Here is a 23,110-nt window from a genome sequence, read left to right on the forward strand (position 1 = left end):
AAACTCTGGCGCTGCCAGCTGAGTTTCCTCATCCTCCCCAGGGCCCGTCTGTGCAGGCAGAGCTCTGGCGTGTCCTTGTGCATCCCTCCGTCCTGTCACCAAGTCCTAGATACTCCTTCTCGCCAACTGGAGCTAAAGGTGCCGCCTCCCCCAGGAAGTCGCCCTGACTGACCCCAGACCAGACCAGGCAGGGAGACCCACACGCCAAGCCCTGCCCTGCGCCTCCGCTCGTGGTCTTGTGCTGCACCAGCGCGCAGACTGCAGCCATACCCCAGGCCCCGCTCAGGCACCCTGGGATGATGAATAAATGAATGAGTGAAGGAAAACAGGGCAATCTACGCCGGGCAATCCCAGCTCTATGTTGAAACTATCTGAGAACCTCCCAGGTCTGAGTGTATCGCGGGTGCGGCAGGGCAGGAAGCGGGGGGCAGGAAAGGGCTCTGTGGTCAGACACCTGAGCTGGCCTGGAGCTTATCTGCTTCCTGCGTGCCGGGCAGCCGGGTGGCCGTGGGCTGCCGCACAGGGGGCAGGCTGCCTTCCCACCGGTGACCAGCGCTGGCCGTTGGGGCCCGGCTCGCGACCTTCGCCTAGGAGGGGAGCTCGGTGAGTGCTGCGCTCAGACCCGCCATGAGGGGGGCTCCAGACCCTCCTGGAGGCAGGCCCGGGGGTGATGGGGGGCGCAGGTAGGTGGGCACACCTGTGAATGTAGGGTCCACCCTGCCCTGACCCACGGTGGGCTCAGGCTTCTGGGGGTCCCGCTGTGGGCTGGGGTACCCCGGCTGCCTGGCATGGCTGAGTCCCCAGAGCTGGGACAGAGGCCCGTGAGGACCTGGGAGGGGCCGTGTCGTGGGGCTTCTGTGGAGGACGCCGCCTGGAGGAAGGTCCCCACCGAGGGGAGGCCCGGGGGCGGGACGGTCTCTGTCTGGGGTGGTCTTCCCGGGACCACTTTCTGAAAAGGGGCCTGAGTGCTGGCTGGGCTCCAGCCCACGGTGGTGTCCTCCAAGTCTGCTCCCTGTGAGCCTGCGCCCCTGCCGGCCCCGGGCAGCGGGCAGAGCGTGGGAGGGCTGTGGTCCTGGTGGACGCATGGGGCCAGTCGGCTCTGGGTCTCCTGGGGTGTCTGTGAGGGGTCAGTGGTGGCAGGCTGTGACACTCGGCAGCTCTGGCCAGGGGCTCCGGAGCCACGGCGGGAGGGAGGGCGGGGACGGGGCCTGGACCCCATGGACTAGCCCAGCTCCCCGACCTCACCACGAAACGGGGAACCGGGGGGCATGTGCTGCGGTCGCCCCAGGGTCCGAGGACAGCGCCTGGCCGGCTGCGCTCCGCCCCCTGACCTCTGGCCCGGGGCTGGGTCCCCGGAGGCCTGGGGGCCGGTTTGGCCACAGCTTCTCTCACGGTGTCGTCAGGCCTGCGCAAGCTCCATTCCGCCAGGGGCCCTGCGGCGGGAAGCTGCTGGGGGACCCGCCGGCTGCGTCTCGTCTCGGGCAGCCCGCCTCTGGGCCCAGGACCCTTCCTCAGGCTGTCGCTGCCCCCCGCGATTGCAGGGTGAGGGTGTGTGGGTGTCTGCTGGCCGGGGGGCAGGGCTGTGCCCCACATCCAGAGGGCAGGCTCCTTGCTAATGGGCCACTTGGGGGCGGGGGTTTCTGGCCCTGAGAGTGTCGCCGTGGTACCAGCTACTGCTATACCACCGTGGCACAGACAGGAGCAGAAACCCCCTGGCTGTGGGGCGCTCAGTGCCCCGCCGGTATTGTCTGCTGCAGGGTGGTGACCCGTGGAGTCCCTGGGTGCTTTCAGCCTGGTCCACGTCGGGACGAGCCCATGGGGGGCGGGCTCTGAGGCAGATGCCCCTGTCCCCAGCCCAGCCTGCGGCCACGGGACGTCCCCCCTTCAGGTGCAAGGCGTGGCCATCCTGGACCCGAGCGTCTGCCCGAGCCTCCTTGGGGCGTGGGGTCCGACCTGAAGCCAGGGGTGCGCCGCCCGGCTGGCCGGTCACCACGCCGGCCGAGGGAGGGGACCTGAGGGCAGGGGGGCAGAGGGCTGACGTGGGGCTTCCGGGTCTGGCCTGGCACACTGTGGGGTTGCTCCCGCCGTGAGAGAGTTCCGCGCGTCTCCCCACCCCCCCGAGCCGGCTCCTGGGTCGGGGGAGCACCTGCCACTGGGCTCCCCTACCCGCCCCAGCGGCCCCGGCCACTCCACTCCGCCCACCCCCGCCCTGTCAGGTGCTGGGTGAGGGGAGCTGGGCCTTGGCGGCAGGAAGGCGCCCTGGGGTCGGCGGGGCGGGGGCCGGCACGGTCCCCGCCGGGCCTCAGCTCCCCGAGGCGCCAGCCGCAGTGGCTCCCAGCGCTGCAGTCTCACCACGAGAGACCCTCCTACCAGTTCCTCCGTGACGTCCCCTCCCCACGGAGGGCACCCGGGTGCATCTGGAGGGAAGGAGGAGCAGGCAGATGGGCGGAGGGGGAGGGAGAGGAGGCTGGGACCCGGCCCTGGGGCGGGACGCACACAGCAGCCCACCCGTCCCGCCAGGGCCCCGCCCCCACCTGCCTGCCCGGGCTGCCAGCCTCCTTCCTCACTGGCTGGGTAGGCCCGGCCCTGCCTCAGTTTCTCACTGCGGACGGTGCCGGGCTACCCCCTGAGCTGGCTCCCGGGGAGGTCCGAACCCCAGCTCTGTGCTGGCTCACGGGCACTGGCCCCTCAACCTTTGCCTGTGGGTACCCCGGCCGCACCCTCCTGGTTTCCTCCGACCGGGCCACGGCACTGCCCCTCAGGCCACGATGGCCACGCCTGTCCACAGCCTGTGTGGCTTCAGTCCTGGGGTCCCCTGTGGAGCACAGGCCTCCAGCTTGAGGGATGCCATCCCTCCAGGGTCAGAGGCCGGAGGTCAGTGGCCTTCAGGGCCCCAGACGCAAAGGGGCAAGCTGCCAGGCCTGGGGTGGGGCGGGGGGGTACCCTGAGTGCGTGGGTGGTGCTGGGGGTGGCAACCAGCCGGCTGTGACAACGACCAGGGCCTGAGGCCCGGAGGCCAGTGGGAGGACCTTCCTCAGGACAGGGGGGGTCCAGGCGTCTGGACACACCAGAGGCCACCAGGGCATCAGAGGAGCCAGGAGCTGCCCTGGGACCGCACGTGTGCCCTGTTACTGGGGTGGGCATTGGAGGCTGCAGCCTGCAGCCCCCTGGGGTGGGCTGGGAGGGCAGAGGTGACGCTCAGGACGCCTGCGTGGGCTCAAGGTGGACATCAGGAGGGAGCTGGGCCAGCTGGACATGGAGGTGCAGGTTTTGCTGCCCAGGGCCTCGGGCTGGCCAGTGAGAACCCTTCTGCCTGTGGGAGCCTGGGGTGGGCTGGAGGGGCTCACGGTGGGGCTCAGGGCTTGGGTGGCCATCTAGCTGGGGAGAGCTCGGGGGGAGCTGTCTGGATCGGAGGAGCAGAGGTGGGGCAGTGGGCAGGGGAGCAGGGTGCCCCCAGCCTGGGCAGAGGGGGGCCTCGGGGCTGGGCAGTAGGGGGAAGGTCGTGGCTCTAGATAGGCACCGGGGGAGGGACAGTCCCTAGTGCCCCTGCTGCCACCTGAGGGCCAGCAGGCTGGGCCTGTGACATGGCCTGACTCAGGCTGCCCTTCTGGAGGGTTTGGGCTCCAGCTTCGCTGCCACGTCTGTAAGTCACGTAGGGGACACGGAGACACACCCCCACGGTGGCAAAAATCCCTGCAGCCGCCCTCCCAGGAAGGTCTGCCCAGCAGGGCAGGCTGGAGGCCCCGTACTGGGGACAAAGTCCCTGGGAAGGGAAGCCTGGACGTAGAGCCTGCAGAGGATGGGCCGGGGGACCTCAGGAAGCGCAGCAGAGGCCCAGAGCAGGGGCGGCCCTGGACAGCGTCCTCACCAGGAACCTGGCAGGTGGGGAGGCCAGCCCAGCTTAAGCACCCTGGCAGGGCCTGGGTGGGGGGCGGGCAGGCGGACAGCCATGCTGTGGGCTCAGAGGGAAACGTAGGTGGGCCGGCTCCTCCGAGGGGCTTTCCCCAGAGGCTGCTCACTCTGGGCAGGCTTCTGGTGCAGCGCACCTCCTGGCCATGATCTCAGGAGACATTCGGCTACGCTAGGAGCCTGCACAGCCCCGCTCCCAGGGAGAGGCCCCTGGACCCACCTTGGGCCGGGCCAGGAAACGGACCCACCTGCCTCGGGACTGGCAGCAGGCTGCGAGGTGCTCCCACCTGCCGTGAACCCCACCCACCTCGCTCACTGGCGAGCTCCTATGCAACTGAGTACAGGCCCAGCTCCAGCGCCCACTCCCGTCAGCTTCTCCGAGCTCCCAGCAGAGTCAGGAGGGTATCTAAGGGTCCTGCCCACTGGGAACTTGACCTGATGGTTTGCCCGGTGTGGGCTCTGTCCTTCCTGGTTCCTTCGGGTGCGGGTGTTGATAGCCAGGGGGTTTCTGCCAGCTGGCTGGGCTCTGGGCTTGTGGCTCTGTGGGTCAGTGTAGTTGCCTAGAGCCCTTTGAAGCCTCCGGCTGCCGTGCCTGGACACAAGCCCGTGGGCCGAGCCAGCCAGGAGTGGCCCTGGACACCGAAGGTCTGGGTTGTGACCCGTGGGCCTTGAGGCCCGGCTGTCCCGACCAGCAGGTTTTTGCTGCCCCGTCTGTCACTGTGGTATCCACCGTAGTATCACAGTAGTAGGGACCTCGGCAAAAAGCCCCTGCTTGTGGCCACAGGCCCTTCCCTGCTGGAGGCCCCGGGTGCAGGTATCCAGCGGGGCTGTCCCCACTGGTGCCCAGCACATCCTCCCACCCGCACCCCCCGCAAGCGTGGTCGGGGGTGGTCTGCACCGTCTCCCCAGGAAGGACGTGGTGCCCCCCCCGAAGGCGTGGGCAGAAGCAAGCCTCCGTGGAGTGGGCGCACGGGAGTGGGGGCAGCCCAAGTCCTTTTAGGGGTCCAGGTGGGCTGGGCTGAGGGGCTGCCCTGGGGGCTGGCCCGTCTCCTGCAGGTGGTCTCACGCAGGCTCGGGGTCTGCGCCTGAATCTGGCTGAGGACGGGCGGGGGAGGGTGTCTGGGAGGTGACCACTTCCGGAGGGCTTCTTGTGTGCCAGTGTGCAGCGAGGGTCCTGGGTGGGCCGCAGGGGGAGGTGCCAGGCCACGAGGACTGCTGGGCTCTGGGTAGACAATCTAGCCGGGCCAGTCCCAGGGACATGGGCAGGTGGGTCCACCCTCCTGGAAGAAATGGCTCCGAAACCAAATTCAATCAGCTGCCCCTGAAGGGGAGAGACCCTGCCCATATTCCTGTGTCCACAGGGCAGGGCGCCCAGCCTGCTCGGGGCAACATGTGGGGAGTGGGCTGCAGTGGGGTGCGGGGTGGTCTGGGGTAGGTTGGGGGCACAGTGCTGTGGGCACAGGTGAGGCCAGGAGGCCCAGTCTCCAAGTGGCAGGGGCAGCGCCAGCCCACCGGGCCAGCCCCTCCCTTGTGACACCCCTGCCCAGACTTGGGGGCTCACAGGGTCCTTGCAGAGTGGGGTCTTTGTGCCTCCAGCTGTGGCCCCCAGGTGCCTCAGGGAGGAAGCGCCCAAGCTGTTGGCCGGATGCCAGAGGACAGTGGCCTTGAGACCTTCTTGGTGTCGTGAGGGCCAGCAGGGTCGCAGCCCTCGGAGCGTGTCTGGCTCAGACCTGGGTGGCTTCATGGTCTGATGGGCTTGGACGGGAGCCAGGCCATGGTGACTAGTCCGCCCGCGGCGTCAGGGTGGCGCGGTGCTGGGGGCCTGCCCTGTGCTTCCGCCCCAGTGGGTTTGTTACAGGCTGTTTCCCTGTGGTCACCATAGTACCCATGGTGATATGGCCCCATTCAAAATCCTGGGGACAGGGCCGTGGCTCGGGCTCCCGGGGCGGGGTTTCTGACGGGCGCTGTAATGCTGTGGGTATAATAATAGCCATACCCACAGCCGTAGTAATACCACAGTGCCACAGACCCGCTCCCAATCCCTGCTGCCGGGGGCCGGGCTGGGGGGCCGTCAGGTGGAAGCAGAGCCCCGGGAAGCTGTGGGACGGGCTTGGCGCTGCACGTGTCCTGCTGGGAGCACGTGGGAGGCCTCTCCCGTCAGTGGTCAGTGACCACGCCCAGCTCTGTTCTGAGGCTCCAAGGCAGGGCACCGCTGTGTGAGCTGGTGTCAGCGTCCGGTTTGCAAGTCAAACCCATTGTGACGGCCTCCTGGGTTGACAAATTGTCCTCACACGGTGTATGGGTCACCTTGGGGCCCTTGGTACCCCGGAGCCAACAGATGCCTCCCCCCACCGCCAGGAAGGCCAGGAGCAAAACAGGGGTCATTCCTGCTGCCGCCAACCCCGGGGCTCCGGGTCCGAGGTGTACCTGCCTGTCCCCAGATGCAGCTCTGAGCAGCTTCAGGCCTTTGGTTGCAGCAGGACCTGGAGCAGGTGTGTAGCGGCGCCCAGCGGCCTCTCCTCTCGCGCCTCACTTCCCCTGCCCTGACCACCAGGGCGTCCAGAGCCCCTGGCAGGGTGACATTCGCTGCGGCAGCCCAGGGCCCTCGTTCCCCGAGTCCACGCATCCCTTCTGAGCCCTCACAGCTCCAGGCCTTGGAGCACAGCCGAGACGGTGGCCTCTGGGCATCCATTCCGGGATGATTAGGGGTGACTGATCGCCATCAGGCCTGAAAGCTCTGGGGAGTTCTGCGGTGTCCCCTCTGGAATGTGGACGCTGCTCTGTACCTGGTCCCACCTCAGCACCACGGGGCGTCGGGAGGGTGCCAGAACCACCTGCTGGGGGTGCCCGGGCCTGGGGCCGGGGCCGGGGCTGGAGGGCTGGCCCTTTACTGGGACCCCTGCCCTGCCGGCGTCCCTGAGGGTCTCAGTCCCCGGGGGGTGCCCTCTGGAACTGCTGCCTCCTCTGGACCTTGGTGACCCCACATGAGGGGCCTCGGCGGTGCCTCTGCTCAGGGGTCTCAGCAGGCGGTGCCGAGCCCCAGGCCCTTCCCACGTCCCCCTGGTGGTGGGCCGAGCCCCAGGCCCCAGCCCCGAAGGGGGCAGAAGCTGCAGGTCCCGGACTTGGTGCGATTTCCAGCACCATCAGGCGTTGAGTTTTAAGAATACATTTACATCAGTTTAAACCCCCTTACACAGGCAGTGTCTGCAGGTGGTAACCGTTGAGGAGGGAGAGTGTGCAGGAGTTTGTCCTCAGGCCCGCCCTCCCGTGCCCCACCCATGCCCCTCCCATGCCCCTCCCATGCCCCTCCCGTGGTCTCGGGCCGGGTCTGCGCGTCCACGCCCGCACGAAGTGAGGCCGAGCCCTCCCTCGCACCCCCCACCCCGTCTTGCTCAGTGTCCTTCATCTCTGTCTTCTGACCCCGTGGGGGAGACTTCCCGGTCAGGTGCCGGGGGCCCAGCGCCAAGCTCCACTTCCTGTGAGCGTGTGCGGTGGGGCTTTAGGACAGGGGCTGTGTCACTGTGGGTGTAGCAGTAACCACCATAACAGTATCATCACGGTGACACGCGCCCCCTCAAAATCCTCCCGCCCCTGGCCGTGTGTCCAGGGCTGCCCTTGCTGGCTCGGGCCGGCTCTGAGGAGGGCACCCTGCGTTTCCAGTGGGTTTTGGGGGTGAGCAGGGGGCGGGATCTGACCCAAACCTCCATGGCAACCCCTCTCCAGCCCAGGCGACCCTGCTGTCCACCGAGGTCCGTGTGGCCGTCGGTCTGCCTGGCTCAGGGGTGCTCTGGTTGTGTGTCTCCTGCTCTCTGGGCCCCCCTCAGAGTTCCTCTGTCCCCGGCGTGACCAGTGGGGGTCTGGCCTCCCCTTGCCCTCGTTTCGCATCTGCTGGAAGCCCCCGATGGTTTGGGGTCAAACCTGTGACATCTGTGGGTCGACTGGGGCCCGGGGGCGGCTGACTCGCTGCGAGAGGCCGTCTCCCGCCTGTGGCGCGAAGAGTGCTCCCGTCTCCACCTCTCGGCACCTGCCGCGGGCGGCCCTCCCCGGGCGTGACGCGGGTGTTTCCGTGGTGGGTTGGGGTGTCTCTGGAGATCAGCCTTCCGCAGTGCTGTTCCCCAGCTCTGAGTGAGAGGTGCTCTTCCTCCTCGGGGACCCTCACGGCCCCTGCCGCGGGCACCTGCCCCCCAGGAGGCCAGATGTCCAGGTGAGTCGGGGCCTGGCCTGCAGCCTTCGAGCCGGGCGGGCTGGGTGGGGCCTGAGGGCCGGCCCGTGAGGGGTCTCAACAGCATGGGCTCCGCGTTCACTGTCCTGGCCAGCCATCCCTGCAGTTACTATCCATGGGCCTGTAACATGAAAGTGGTGGAAACAGCCTGTGTTCTGTCGCTATTGACAGCAGGGGAGAGCTGGGTCCATCCACTGTGAGCAGAGGTGACCAGTGTGTCACAGGAGGCGCAGGAGTGGGGCTCCAGGGGCTCCGGTGAGGGACCAGGAAGGGTGGCCGTGCAGATGCCATGAGGCCGCTGTGTCCGCCGGCCGGCAAGGATGCAGGGACGGGTCAGGACTCCGCCCTCACAGAGGGCTCCGGGTCTCTCTCTGCAGCTGAGGGGGGTGGGCAGCTGCGGGCTGGCAAGGCTGAGCCTGCAGCGCTTCTGGGGGAAAGTCATGGCCGGGACCACTGACAGGCAACCCCTGTGGGTGTGCAGTGCAGCTGAAGCATGACGGAGGCACCTCGACACCAGGCTCTCTGCCGCTGGTGCGGGGCCACCCTGCATTCTCGGGGCGGGGGGGACACACCTGCTTACGAGCCGGGTCCTCCCAGCGTCTGTGCTTACCGAGCAGCCACCTGCATCGAGAGGAGCTGGGCGCCCGCTCTTCTGCCTCTGCCTTTCCGTGGGGCAGCTGGGGAGCTCCAGGCGGGAAAGCAGCGTGGCCACTGGTGGGCGAGTCAAGAAGTCAGAGGGCACTTGTGCAGCTGCTGCCCGCTGCGGGCCCCTGGGAGCTGCGCGGAGACGGGCCAGCGGTGAGTTAGGGCTCTGCCTGCGGTGAGACCTGGGGGTCGGCGTGCTGTGAGGCTGCGAGGGGGCGGGGGCGGCGGAGCCAGGCCCTGGGTGTGCTGGATGCGGCCCACGTCCGTCCACGTGGGCTCCCGTGTTTGCTGCCCGCAGGCACTCGGGACGCCCGCGCATCGTGTGGAGCTGCAGGTCGGGGACGGACCGGGAACCCAGCCCGGCAGGCTGACCCTTTGGAAGCAACCTCCTCTTGGGTGCATGGGGTCGCCAGCTTTCTCCTGGGGTTCGGAGGTGGTGCTGTGAGGTTGGGGCTCGGCACTCACGCCCGCAGCGGGCGGTGTTGGGAGCAGGCGGCCCGCCGGGAGGCTCCGGCCTGAACCGGGCCTGACTGAGCCTGACTTTGCTGCCACGGCCACTGCTGCTCTGGGCTCTCCCTGGGAGTTCTGTGTCACCAGCTGTCCTCGAGGCACGGACACGGGGTCATCGTCCCGCCTGCCGTCTCCAGGGTGTGAGCCGCCCCCTCCGCCCACCTGGCTGGGGGGGCCTTGGGGAGCAGAGCCCAGGCGTCTCCCGGACGGGCCGTGGAGCTCAGAGCTGGGGGGCCTCCGAGTTGTTCTCTGGACTTTGTCAATGAAAATTCAGAGAACTATCAAGTTAAGAAGAAAAAAAGGGAACTTTATTCAAGCCAGCTGAGGATTCTAACTGGGGAAGCAGATTCTCAGAAGCTCTGAGGACGGTTCTGCCTGCTCGGAGTGGAAGACACAGCCACGCACATTTTCGAGACAAAGGATCGTACATCACAATGACATGCGGTATTTTACATAAAGGTCACCAAGGAGGCACAGCCCAGGGAAGCACGTACAAAGTGGGCAGCGGGTCACCGTGACCCCTACGGAGCTGGGAAGGAACGTTATTCTCGCGTCAGAAGAAAGGAAAAACCCATCTTCCCGGGGTGGGGGGGCAGGCACGCCCACCTGTGAGGAGCTCTGGCTAAGATGTGACGCAGATGCACACGTTCTGGGAGGGCCTAGTATGCGTAGGGAACACACCATGCTTAAGTTCTCCTGCCCTGTCTTAAATACAAAATTTATCTCATCAACTTTTCAGGGTCGCCTCAAGTGTGGAGAGGAGAGGGGCGACCCCCACGGCACCCACGTGGGCCCGCAGGGCTGTCTGATGGGGACTTTCCGTTGGGAAGATTGCAGGCCATCATTTGCCTGAATGCTGGGATGAGCTAGACGTGGTTCCTAACGTCTGGTCAGAGTCTGTTCAATGAAACGGACAGAATTCAGCTTCCTAGAATTGTGTTTATGACTTCCGGCTATTGGCCGATCCCTAAACCAGCCCGTGTTTCTCCTTTTGGGGGCATTGGAGCAAGGTTCATACATATGGCCGAGGCCAGTTTTGTGGAAGTCTGAAAGCTCACCCCAAAGCCACCTGGGCCCGGAGTGGCCTGTGCAGGCAGTCACACACTGATACTCTGATGCTTTCCTGAGGGTTGGTGCGCTAGTTACGATTCCCACTTCTTCCTGAGTCGCTTTGGTTAAGTTTTATTGCTAGAGAAGGAACGCTCCGGGCGATGTCATTGACACTGTCAGTGTGCTGTGCTGAAAACTCTGCTCTGTGCCTGCTTGGTCCTCCCAGCACGCACTGTGTCCAGGGCACCAGGGGCAGAGCCTGCCTGGTGGGAGTGTGCGTGGTGTGGGGGGGCGGCGGGAGAGCCCAGGAGTGGGGGCGGAGTCTCAGGGACAGCACTGCAGACACAGGTGGATGGACAGGCTGCTGGCTGCTGGCTGCCTGGTGAAGCACCGCCTTGTGGACCGCAGTGAAGCAAGACCAGAGGAGCAGGTCGACCCCAGCTTGAAGATGTGCGCTGTGTCCTCCTGTGTCCTGCTAGAGGGGCACGACTGCTGGGGTGAATCCCAAGGCTGGGCTTTGGCTCCACAGGCATGGCCCCTCTTGCGGGGTGGGTGCACACCTTCCGGAGCTTTGGGTTGGGGCGGTTATGTCAGGTGCAGCAGATGAAGGCTGCTCAGGGTGGAGGAATGTGGTGGCAGTAATTTAACAAGAACGGCTTGCGTGGCTGAGTGCTCGGTGCAGGCTGGACACCACGCCCAGTGCCTGTGGGTCACTTCGTTGGGTCCTCACCATGAATCCCCATGGAGCCATGATTGCTATGGTGATTAATTATTCCACAGGCTGGGCACAGGCAGCAAAGGACCCAGCGCAAGGTCGCCTGCCAGCTGCCCACCGAGCCAGGTCTCCATGGAAGAATGGAGGCTGTGATGTGAAGATGGTAGGGCGGGCAGATGGTTAGAGCTGGCTCTGGCCGGGGATGGAGCAGGACAGTGGGCAGAGGTGCGTGGAGTCCAGGGCAGGGTTCATGGTGCGTTCAGGCTCGGAGTGTGGATGATGGAGCCTCCGCTGGGTCTGGACGGACGGCTCTCCAGGTCCTGTGGTCTGTGGCCAACGGTGTGACTGAGGGAACAGCAGAAGCATCTGGCCACTCCCGCCGGGTCTGGTGGACGGCTGCTCCTTGGGCTTCCCATTGGCACCGCCACGGGGGTCTGGGGAGAGCGTACTTCTCCCCTCATCTCCTTCAGGTCACCTCTGAAGCCACAAGGTGACCAGCAGGGCTCCTCGAGCTGAGGACCCCTGACCTCTGGCCTTGAGGGGCTGCAGCTGTCCTGGGCAATTGCAGCTGCTTGCTGTGGCTCTCCCCAGCGTCCACGCCTGTCCCCTCGGCCTGTGCTGAGCAGTGCGGCCTGTGCTGGGGGCCCCTGGGCAGGGTGGGCTTTCCTTCTGGACTGCAGCGCTGGGCCCCCGTGGTGGGCACTGGGTTGGCACCTGTGAGGAAGGGCAGCCAAGTCCAGGAGGAGGTGCTGAGCCGGGGCCCTGGGCCAGGGGAGCCCGCCCCGATTTTGAGGAGTGGTTTTGCAGGAAGTGGTGGGATCCCCTCTGGAATATTTCCTCCCATGTGGGCCCAGGCTTCGGCCAGCCTGTCCCACTGGTCCCTGGGGGTCTGACTTCCTGGAGCCATGGGGGAGCTGGGTAAGGGTTTCCAGAGCCTGCCATCTCGGAGATTTAGAAGCCCTTTGAAGGTTTTAAAGGCTTCTACCCCTAGGAATTGTGAAGAAAGAGAGGAGAGAGTGCACCCAAGAGGCGAGCGCCAAGTCTGCAGAGCCTCAAGGCCGTGGACGCCAGGCCAGCCTCCAATGGGGGTGTCAAAACACTCCACCTAGAGGCCAGATAGCACACACTCGGCCCCGGAGCACTCTCACACTCGGCCCCGGAGCGCACACGCACTTGGCCCCGGAGCACACACTCACTCGGCCCCAGAGCACACACTCACTCGGCCCCGGAGCACACTCACACTCGGCCCCGGAGCACTCTCACACTCGGCCCCGGAGCGCACACACACTCGGCCCTGGAGCACACACACTCGGCCCCGGAGCACACACACACTCGGCCCCGGAGCACACTCACACTCGGCCCCGGAGCACTCTCACACTCGGCCCCGGAGCACACACACACTCGGCCCTGGAGCACTCACACTCGGCCCCGGAGCACTCTCACACTCGGCCCCAGAGCGCACACACACTCGGCCCTGGAGCACACACACTCGGCCCCGGAGCACTCTCACACTCGGCCCTGGAGCACACACACTCGGCCCCGGAGCACACACTCACTCGGCCCCGGAGCACACTCACTCGGCCCTGGAGCACACTCACACCCAGCCCTGGAGCACACACACTCGGCCCTGGAGCACACACACTCGGCCCTGGAGCACACTCACACTCGGCCCTGGAGCACACTCACTCGGCCCTGGAGCACACTCACACTCGGCCCTGGAGCACACACACAATTGGCCCTGGAGGACACACACACTTGGCCCTGGAGCACACACACTCGGCCCTGGAGCACACACACTTGGCCCTGGAGCATACTCACACTCGGCCCTGGAGCACACACACTCGGCCCCGGAGCACACTCACACTTGGCCCCGGAGTACACTCACACTCGGCCCCAGAGCACACTCACACTTGGCCCCGGAGTACACTCACACTCGGCCCCAGAGCACACTCAAACTCGGCCCTGGAGCACTCACACACTCGGCCCCAGAGCACACTCACACTCGACCCCGGAGCACTCACACACTCAGCCCTGGAGCACACACACACTCGGCCCTGGAGCACACACACTCGGCCCTGGAGCACACTCACACTCGGCCCTGGAGCACACTCACACTCACGCACAGACACTGACACACAGACCCCCCACACACGTGCAAGGCGTCTGCTGTAGAAGGGACCAGAGGTCGCCCAGGAATGAGGAAACGGGCATCTGAGTCTCTGCTCTCCCCGTGGGTCACTCACGGTTTCTGGACTTGGAAGGCACTCAGCCTCCCTGGCTGTCAGGGGACAGCAGCCCCCCCTGCAGTGCTGACCCCCCAGTGATGCCCAGTCCCACTCTCTGGGCAGGCTTCAGGCCGGGTCCTCGCAGCCCCTGTGCTCCAGGGCCCCAGGGTCCCTTGGCTTGGCCCTCACAGAGCGTCTCCTGCTGTGCGTGGCTCATGGGCCTGCGGCTTCCAGGACATTCTGCAGCTGGGCTCACCCAAAGGGCCAGCAGGGACCGTGCAGCGGACGGGCTGAGGAGGGGGCAAAGGTGAGCTCACTGCTGACCTCCCTCCCTGTAGGAGCCCCTCAGCAGAGACCCTGGCAAGTCAGAGCCTAATCCAGCGGGGCCGCCGGCCCTGGGCCCTGGTCTTGACAGTCGAGAGACTCGGCCTGTCCCGAGTGTGGTCTGCTCCCTGGGCCCCCTCACAGTGGGCTCCATGCCTGTCCCGGTGGGTCCCCCAGGATGGCCCGGGCTTATCTCCTCTGGGTCATCTTCAGGCTGCCTTCCTGCCCTCTCAGGTTTCTGTTGGGGTGGTGGCGAGCTGGCCTGGTATCTTCACTGCCCACCTGACTTCAGTCGGCCCCTAAACCACGCTTAGTGGGAGGCTGAGGGTCCACATCCTCACCCTTGTTTGAGGACATGCATCCCCTGCCATGTTCCTAAACCCTGTGCAGGCAGAGCTCCTCCCACTGAGGGACCAGCCCACATAGGACAAGGTCCTCATTGTGAACCAGCCTTTGAATGACACAGATGCCTGAACCTGTCTGGGCTTTCATGTCTGAATATCCTATTTCTGGAATCAGTGTGTCCGCAAACTCTGCAACCACTGGGTAAACAAACAAACAAACAAACATACACACAGATACATACATACATATCTTGAAGCCCTACTTCTCATCGTCTTATTGAGTTAGGTAAGTGTTTTCAATAGGACCCAATATTAAACACTTCAGCAGTCCTTGTCCTACTGATTATTGGGCTTTTTTTCCAGTTTCAAAGGAATTTAATATTATTTACATAGTTAAGGAACAGATGATACATTTCCATTTATTAGAAACTGACCTCTATAATAAAATAGATTTTAAATTCAGTGTATGTCGTTATCACTGCTAAGGAAATCTTAGCCCTTGTCTGCCTTAAAACAATCTTTATTGGCTGTAATTATTGCTGTGTAGCCACTGCTTTCGGTTAATTCCTCAAATCATTTAGATGGTCCTGTCTTCCACTTAGTCGTCTACAGAGCTTTGATTGAGGCTCCTACTTCCTGTGTAAGAGAAATTTGAAACATTTTTTGCTCTGTCCCTACTTTTGATTCTGTGGCAGTTTCAAAATAAGACTCCAGCCACAGATTTGGTTAAATTGCTTAAAAGAAAATATATAACAGAGAAGATCACCCAATCTCTGCTTACAGCTACAACCTGAGTTATAAGCTCAATTACTCCAAATAAATAGTTCTTCTAGGTACTTAATTAGGCCTTAGTATCTAAACAACCAAACAATTTCCCCCAATAAATAAGAAGAGGAAGGCAGCTCCATTCCGTTGTTGCTCTAGGGTGACACTATTAAGGACCTCGCAAATCATTTTTGTTTTAAAACTACATCTACTCATCAAGCACTTATTAAGCTTTATAAATATACAGAGAACTCTAGTCCCAAGAGCTTTGTTCTGTACTCTCCAAAAATATCTCTTGGGAGGTAACACAAAATTTAAGTACTCACAATAGTGACTTTATTAAACTAGTTGCTTTATGAAACATTGCAGATGTCATAATTGTTAACATAACAATTTACCAAACTGTAGTTAACTGGTGCAGTTTGCTGAACACATTTTATAAAGGAAAGGAAATGCCAAAACCCTATTAAAGCTGATCCACTGCAGCCTCGGAGAACAAAGGAGATTTGTTTCTCAGACACTTAAATCAGACAAACAAAGCAGGTAAGGAGTTTCCCTCCCCCATCTGAAGCACTCCATCAGTAGAATAGTCTGATAAATAGAAACTAGACAGTCTATGCGTCCAAGAGATTCCACAACTTGGTAATGCAGTAATGGAGAGGTTTATCTTCTTCAGCTTCAGAGTTGGAGGTTTTGGTCATTTAATTTTTAAGTATCAAACTAGTGCTTTTCAGCCGCCATATCTTCACTCTGAGATAAGCAGTCTTCTTCACAATGTATTTTTAATATTCTCAAGCTCAATTTGAAGACAAAGCAATTTTAATACTAGGTGCACACCCCATGCACTTGCAGCAGACTGCTTTTCTTGACAAGTTATTAAGTAGTTCAAGGAGGTATGGTTAAGGCTATATTACTGAATGGTGCTGGTAAATACTACACAATTTTTTGTCATGTTGCAACTTTTGTTTCCAATTTAGTGACTGCTGCTATGGAATCAGATAGCAACAACAACATTATTAGGTTTGTTTTTTTAAACTATGATTTAGTAGCAATGGAGGTTCCCAATTTTAACCCCTTGGCAGCAAGATCCAAGTTCCCTCATTTGCACATTAGCACCTAAGTGTCAAGGGGTTAAATAACCAGCACAAAAGATACTGCACTTCTGATTGTAGCATTTGGCAGAACTGAAAGGAAAGGAAGTTGTGCTACATGTTGAAGGGATTGTGGGCAAGAGAAAGAAGACACCAGGAGAAGATAAAATGTCACATGAAGTCTTCATAGTCTTGTACATATCCTCCATCATAACCACCATAACCTGCCAGATCGTCTTTCATGGTAGCCTTTAATCCCCCTCTGGGAACCACACCTTTCTTCTTTTTGGCTTTGCTTTTCTTGCTTCTGTTTTCCACTGCAAAGTACAGTCAATGAATTGGTAATCTTTTTCAAATCATCAATTTCCAATGAAATACACGCATCTCGAACTAAGGCTTCCAAAAAACTGGCATAATATAGTGATTTTTCATATTGTGTAATTCTATCCTTTAGTAACTTTCCAAACTCTGTGAAGGCATCTCTTGAAGATGGGTTCATAGCATCTATTCCATAAACTGTATTATTAACACCAAAAGTTTCTTTCTCTAATTCGAGGTCTGACTCTTCCTGTAATTTCTTTAGCCGCAGTTTATCTGCTAATTGTTCTGGTGTTAGCACTCTAGGTTCTTCAGGTTCTTCTAACTTGACGTCCTCGTCCTCGTCCTCGTCTTCCCAGCGGTCCCCGCCGGCGGTGCCGCCGCCCCCCACCTTCCGCACCGGGTCTTCCACGGAGAACGTGTCCGCGTCCCAGGAGTCGGAGTCCCCCGCCGCCGCCGCCGCCATCCCAAGCCGGGTGTGAGCCTAATTATTGTTTTAATTGAAAAGAGGAGACTCAGCCTCTGAGAGCAAACCCCTCCCCCGTCCCCTCTGCGCCCGCGCCTGGGCTGCAGGCCTGTGCTGGGTGGTCCTGAGCGCCCCCTGCAGCCCAGCGCATACCCTGCAGGGGAGGATCCCGCCTGGGCTCACAGGGCAGTTACCTTCCAGCGTGTCTAGTCCAGTATTAAATGGCTGTTTTCTGCCTTCAGAATATTCTTTTAGAGACAACATATTATTTTATTTTTAATCATCTCTAGAAATAGCCTCAATAAATCCACATACTCGGTAGGGAGACCCCAAACGAGCATCTTATGAAAACACCAGGGAGCCCCTTCCTGGATCTGTGGATACACCGACGCAGTTGACACTTACGGTGAGTCCAGACACTCTCAAGGAGTTTGGGGGCCTCTCGTCTCCTGGAGGCTCCTGTGGTCTAACATTACGTCAGGGAATAGCTGCGCATAGAAAGCATGGGGCTCAATGCCCACTCCCCCTCTACTATTCCAAGAACACACACACACACACACACACACACAGCCTGATGTTGGCAACAATGATCCCAAATTTGTCTTTCTTCCCTGAATCTAGCACAGGGGCAGTGCCCGCACGCCCCCCTGCCCCCCCACTGACACTAAGCCTAGGTGTGTGACTTGATTTGACAAACAGAACAAATGCAAGTAAACAAAGACAGGTGCACACATATTGGGTTTGCCTGTTTTTGCAGCACCTGGAACCCTGCAGGGGCCCCAAAAGAAGGGACCAGGCTTGCCCCACATTGTCAGAAACCAGTGCAGTCACCCCCTTGACAACTCAAAGCAGTGCAGCTGGGGGTCCCCTAGTGACCCCACCTGTGGAGGGGAGACCCCTGAGAAGTCAAAGGAGGAGAAGGCAGAGCCCCTGTCACCTGACTCAGGTGATGCTGCTCTGTAGGGTCACCTGTCTGAGGGGGCAACACTGGGCAGGTGAGCTAGGTCAGCTGTGTGAGTTGTACCCTGGCAGGGCACCTCTTCACCAGGATGGCCACAGGTACATCCATCCTCGGGCTCCATCCTGCTGGTCACCTTCCTTCCTGACCAACTGCCCTGAGGACCTCAGGACCTGGCATCCAATGGGGAGACAGGCCCACTACTTAGTCAACCACGTCCACTTCACCAGGTCCCTGTGACAAACCTGCTTCTCTTTCTGGTTCTGAGTCTCTGGTGAAGTCTTCATAGATATTCCTGAACATATCAAATACCCAAGAGCAGGAGAGAGGTTTTGGCCATGACCATCAGGGCACAAGAGAGAATGGAGCCTGAGGTCCAGGAGTGAGGTGCTCTGAGCCTGGTCTCCCAGCTGTAGGTACCGAAGCCCCAGTGCTCTGATGTCCTGGATGTGGTCTCAGTGCATCACTAGTTCCCCTCCCCAGAGAGAGTCTGCACATTGTGGATCTTTCAGTGTTAATCCACTGCTAGGACCCTGGGGTGGAGGTCATGTATGGGGAGGGGGCTTTCTACATTGCTAAGGTTTAATACCTGTGGTTCAGTGGAACTGGGTCTGGGCTGTGACCTCCATAAGGGTCTCCAGTGTTGTGGCTCATCCCCTGCCCCTACCCCCTCCCAGGCTGCAGTGTCCCCTGTCTATTCCTTTTTAATCTCTTAACCTGATAGCTGTGCCCCCTCCCTGGGTCTGGAGAGGATAAGAATTCCTACTCACCTCCTAGGAGAAGCTTGTGGAATAGTTCTTCCTCTGGAGGGTCTGCCTGGTGGAAGTTCTGGGTATGTTTCGATATTTCTCAGTTGTTAGTCTTTGCTTCCCTCTAACAGATGTCATGAAGGGATAAATATGGATCCTTACTGTGAGGACCTGGATGTTTCTGGGGTTAAATCCCACAAATTATGGGGTGTGGACCCCAGAAATTCTCATCCTCACGCTGGTCCACCCTGGTCCTGCCGACATTCATAGTTATTCAATAGTAGGTGCTCCCCCAGCAGCTTGTCTTCCAAGCGGGCAGATCTCACCTGGATTCTGGACGTGCCCAACTCTCTAGTTTTGGGGTGGGGGTTTCCCCTGAAATGTCAGGACTCTGTTAGGTTCAGGGAGATTATTGGTGTTCAGTTTATTCAGAATTTTCTTGCTTTAAGGATGGAAATGACAATTTCCAAACGTGTTACCTGTTGATGCACAAACCAGAAGTACCAGCAGAGGTCATCTTTGACCTGTTAGTAAAAGAAGGAATCTAATGTCACTAAGTGTAAGAGGATCCTGGACAGACATAACTGAACATAGGAAGACAGGGATGAAGGACACAGCAAGACTCTCACATAAAAGTCTCAGATTCCAAGCCTCTCCCCAAAAGGCTGGAATTCAAAGAGTACAACAGGTGATGGTCATGTCCCTGGTGACAAAGTTCTAGTCACAAGGCAGGAGAATGTCTTCTGGGGCATCCCTGGTTCCTGAGGAGCTAATTTCAGAGGCGTCATCCCCCTTCTCCCAGTCCCTTTCCACGTCTGCATGTGGCCTTGGGAATGCGGTCACCACCTCCATATGGGATGTGGGTCAACTGGGGGTGGAGCTGACATGCGTGTGTTCCATGCAGAAGATTGTTCAAACCCCCTCTCTGGGTACATGAACTGTTGAATCCCCCAAGCCTGGAAACACTCACACCTGGGCTCTTGTTTCATTGGTTTGTGATTTTCCTCATTGTTCACTCAGTTCAATTTGTCTTCCTACACTATCTGCTGAAATAGCCTCACATAATTATCTAAAGCCATTAAGATAAAAAGTGATTTGAAAAACACTAAGTTCCACTGAGCTCAAAGTCGGTGTTTGTTGCATTAGACAGTCATGAGACATGGCTGAACACCAAGATGGTGCTCACAATGGTTTCGTCTTCAGCAGGGAAAATTCTGCACACTCCTTACATGTGTTAGGCTCTCTCGTTGATAACCTTGACCTGGTGTAATGTTTTCATGGACCATACCTCAAAATTAAAACTGAGATTATTAACCAGGAATTAGTATTACTAGCAAAATCTTTGCTTTAGAAGATATTCCTCTATCTGATGTAAAATCCACCCAAATGACAGAAGTTACTGCAGTTACTAGAGCTTGTCAATTGGCGAAGACCAGAGAGTAAATGCATAGGTTTTGGGAGTAGTGCAAGGTATTGGGTTGTTTTGAAAACAAAGCAGGGGGTCGTCTCACATCTGCTGGAAGCATCATCAGATGCACAACAAGGTAAGGAACTTTTAGACAGGCCTACACCCTAGAGACTTGGCATATAAAGGGGAAGGCAGTGCAAAATTAGATACTATGAAAGCTGTAGATAATGCTGTAGCAGATCATTTACCCAAGAGTGGCCTTAATCTGGTTCTCAACTTTCTAGACCCTGAAAGATAAATCTCTGGGAATTCCCTGGTGGTTCAGTGGTTAGGACACTGCACTCTCACTGCCGAGGGCCCGGGTTTGATTCCTGGTTGGGGAACTAAGATCCCACAAGCCATGCGGTGTGGCAAAAAAAAAAAAAAAAAAAAAAAATTTTCTGGAGGAATTCAAGAAAGTCATAAGATATACAGTCTTAAATAAGAAATTGATTTTATATTAAAAATAATAGAAAAATTCTAGTTAGCTACTTCATTCAGATAATCTGCAATCTCACACTTTGTGACATCAGATGTTTTCAAATAAATATAAGTTAAACTTCTCTATTAATCTTCTCTACATGGTACTGATAGGCATAGAGTAGGATAATTGAACAATTAGTTTAGAAATCTCATGAGGGGATTAAAGACAGAAAGGGAATTATAGGAGTTTGGGAGACTTCTGTAAGCTAATGACCACTCAAGAAAAGAATCCAGTAACCAAGCAACAATCTACTCTACCTAGAAGGAAGACCAGGTGCATCCAAGTGTCAGACACACTTAAGCCACAAATCCTGATAGTTAAAACACAAGACAATAGATATGTGGTCTGAATCTTGTTACATGAAGGCAGGGAGTTAATAATCCTTGAAGAGTAGCATTTCTGCATGTAGCCAGGGCAGAAATATAGGTGAGAGGGGACATTATACAGAAACCTGAGATGAATTACCATATTTTAGTATATGTTGCCACCCTTCTGCTAATATACATATGATTTAAATAGTGTCATGACCTTCCGGGTTAGACCATATAGGGTTAAAGGAGGAATTGGTGATGTAAGACTTGATGTCTACCCAACAATGACAAAGAAGGTTTTCTTCTCCCCTCCCACTTTTTCATTGATTATAAAAATGTGGCCCTCTTTGTTTTCTGGGCTTGGCTTCCCGCTTGTATCTCCCACAAGCATCCTATGCTAATTAACTCAGACTTTGCCTATCGCTTTGCCTCTGGCTGAATTCTTTCTGAGATGGGACAATAGAACCCGAGCTCCAGAGAGTCCTGACACCAGGTTAGCTGTTTCAATCAGATGACAGTGGGTTCCAGTTCCCTCCTGAGTCAGGGATGGTGGGTACATGTCCCATCCGAAGGAGTGTGAATTCAGTACAGACAAATCGGTGACTATCTTAAATCAACACATGTGGAAACTAAAAACAAACAAATAAACAAAAAAACCCCCACAAAAATAAAAAAAAAAACACAACTAAGGTAATTTTTCAGTTCTGTGTAAGCAGCCAACAATGAAATCCTGTGAAACTGTAAAGGAGGCACACAGAAACAATCCTCTAGGGCCCTTTGAACACTGAGATGGATTTAACTCAGCTTCCAGAGTCTGGAATTTGAATATATTTTATTTATTTTATGTCTAATTTCTGGCTTTCTTGAAGTAATTCCTTGCCAGAAGGCTACAGCCCTTAGAGTTCATAGAACGATTCTTGAATGTGTGTTCCACTTGTGGTGTAGCAACATTCATACCAAGTGACTGAGGTGCTCACCTTACAGGAATCTTTATAAAACAACCCTGTAAGGTGTCACTATGACTCAGTACTACACAGTCATCACCATCCACAGTCTTCTGGAAAGGTTGAAAAAGTAGCTCCCTAAATTAAAATTATCCAAAATTTCCAAAACTTGGCCAAAGGTCCTCCCCTTAGCACTAGTGACATCATTATCAACTACCTCAAAGAAAAATCAATTTTCACCCTGTGAGGTGGTAACTGGAAGAACCATGCATTTAGAGACATGTTCCTGCAATACTATCCCTGCCCTATTGCATTTGGACACACAAGATAATGGAAAGGATTCATGTATAACACCCACTCCTGGCACCAAGACAAAGGCTGCCTGCTCACTACATCTAATCAATAGCCTTCTAGGATATTCAGCCAGTTAATTTTATCTATTGAAAGAGACATCAGAGCAAAACTGCCCCTGAACCTCATTGAGGGACCATATCAGGTACTTTTAACAACAAACACAGCTGTGAACCTCCTGAGTGTGGACGTTAGGATATTTGTTTCACAGCTGTCTTAGTCCATTTGGCTCCACAAACAAAGTACCATAGACTGGGTGGGTTATAACCATAGACATTTATTTCTCATATTTCTGTAGTCTGAGACGTCCAAGATCAGGGTCTGGAAGACATGATTCCTGGAGAGAAACTACTACCTAGATGGCTGACTTTTCCCTGATACCTCACCTGGTGCGATGGGGCAGGGAGCTTTCCCTGTCCTCTTTACAAGGCACTGATTCCGTTCAGAAGGTCTCCACCCTCCCGACCTAAGCCCTTCCCCAAGGGCACTTCTCCCAATACCATCATGTTGGGCATTGGGTTTCAACATGTGTATTTTGGGGGGAAAAAAGCACTGAACTGATCACAGTAACTAAAGAATCAATTCATAATTCCACACAATTGGAAGGCTCCCCAGGTGAGCCCCTCAAACTGAAGATTCTCATGGATGTTGTAGAAGCTCTGATCTTTGCTAGAAAACTGCTGATGTAAGACCTTCAGAACCAGCTGATGACCTTAGAGAGTGGACAGTTTCCATCCAAAATGTTCGACTAAGAGCTCAAAATCTATTATGACTTTATTGTTGTTGTTATTATTACTATTATTATATACTTACATATATTTATCATTATATTTTTCTAAGGACTCAGATGGTTATATATCCATAATGGCAACTTAGTTTTTTCTTTCATTTTTGAATAGCTGCTAATTGGAATTAGTAATTACACTATTTTTTGTTTAACTTTTATTGGAGTATAGTTGATTTGCAATGTTATATTAGTTTCAGGTGTACAGCCAAGTGAATCAGTTATACATATATATATATATATATGCACTTTTTTCTTTTTCTTTTTTTTGATTCTTTTCCCATATAGGCCATTACAGACTATTGAGTAGAGTTCCCTGTGCTATACATCAGGTTCATATTAGTTATCTATTTTATATATAGTAGTGTGTATATGTCAATCCCAAACTCACAATTTATCCCTCCCCCACTTATTCCCTGGTAACCATAAATTTGTTTCTACATCCATGATTCTACTTTGGTTTTGTAAATAAATTCATTTGTACCCTGTTTTTTGTTT

General features: G+C 56.9%; 1 protein-coding gene and 1 gene segment (V, D, J or C); both read right to left on the reverse strand.

Moving 5' to 3' along the window:
- LOC130707672 (immunoglobulin heavy constant mu-like) overlaps nucleotides 1-23,110 on the reverse strand; it is a 108,748-nt gene that overhangs the window by 39,473 nt on the left and 46,165 nt on the right.
- Nucleotides 16,009-16,584, reverse strand: LOC103001101 (eukaryotic translation initiation factor 3 subunit J-like). Its single transcript, XM_057543917.1, has one exon. It carries the CDS (start codon nucleotides 16,582-16,584, stop codon nucleotides 16,009-16,011), a length of 576 nt encoding a protein of 191 aa, XP_057399900.1.

Source organism: Balaenoptera acutorostrata, chromosome 3, assembly GCF_949987535.1.
Source record: "Balaenoptera acutorostrata chromosome 3, mBalAcu1.1, whole genome shotgun sequence".
Taxonomy (NCBI): domain Eukaryota; kingdom Metazoa; phylum Chordata; class Mammalia; order Artiodactyla; family Balaenopteridae; genus Balaenoptera; species Balaenoptera acutorostrata.

Coding starts and splice junctions, on each gene's coding strand:
- LOC103001101 (XM_057543917.1), bottom strand. CDS start 16,584: ATGGCGGCGGCGGCGGCGGGGGACTCCGACTCCTGGGACGCGGACACG.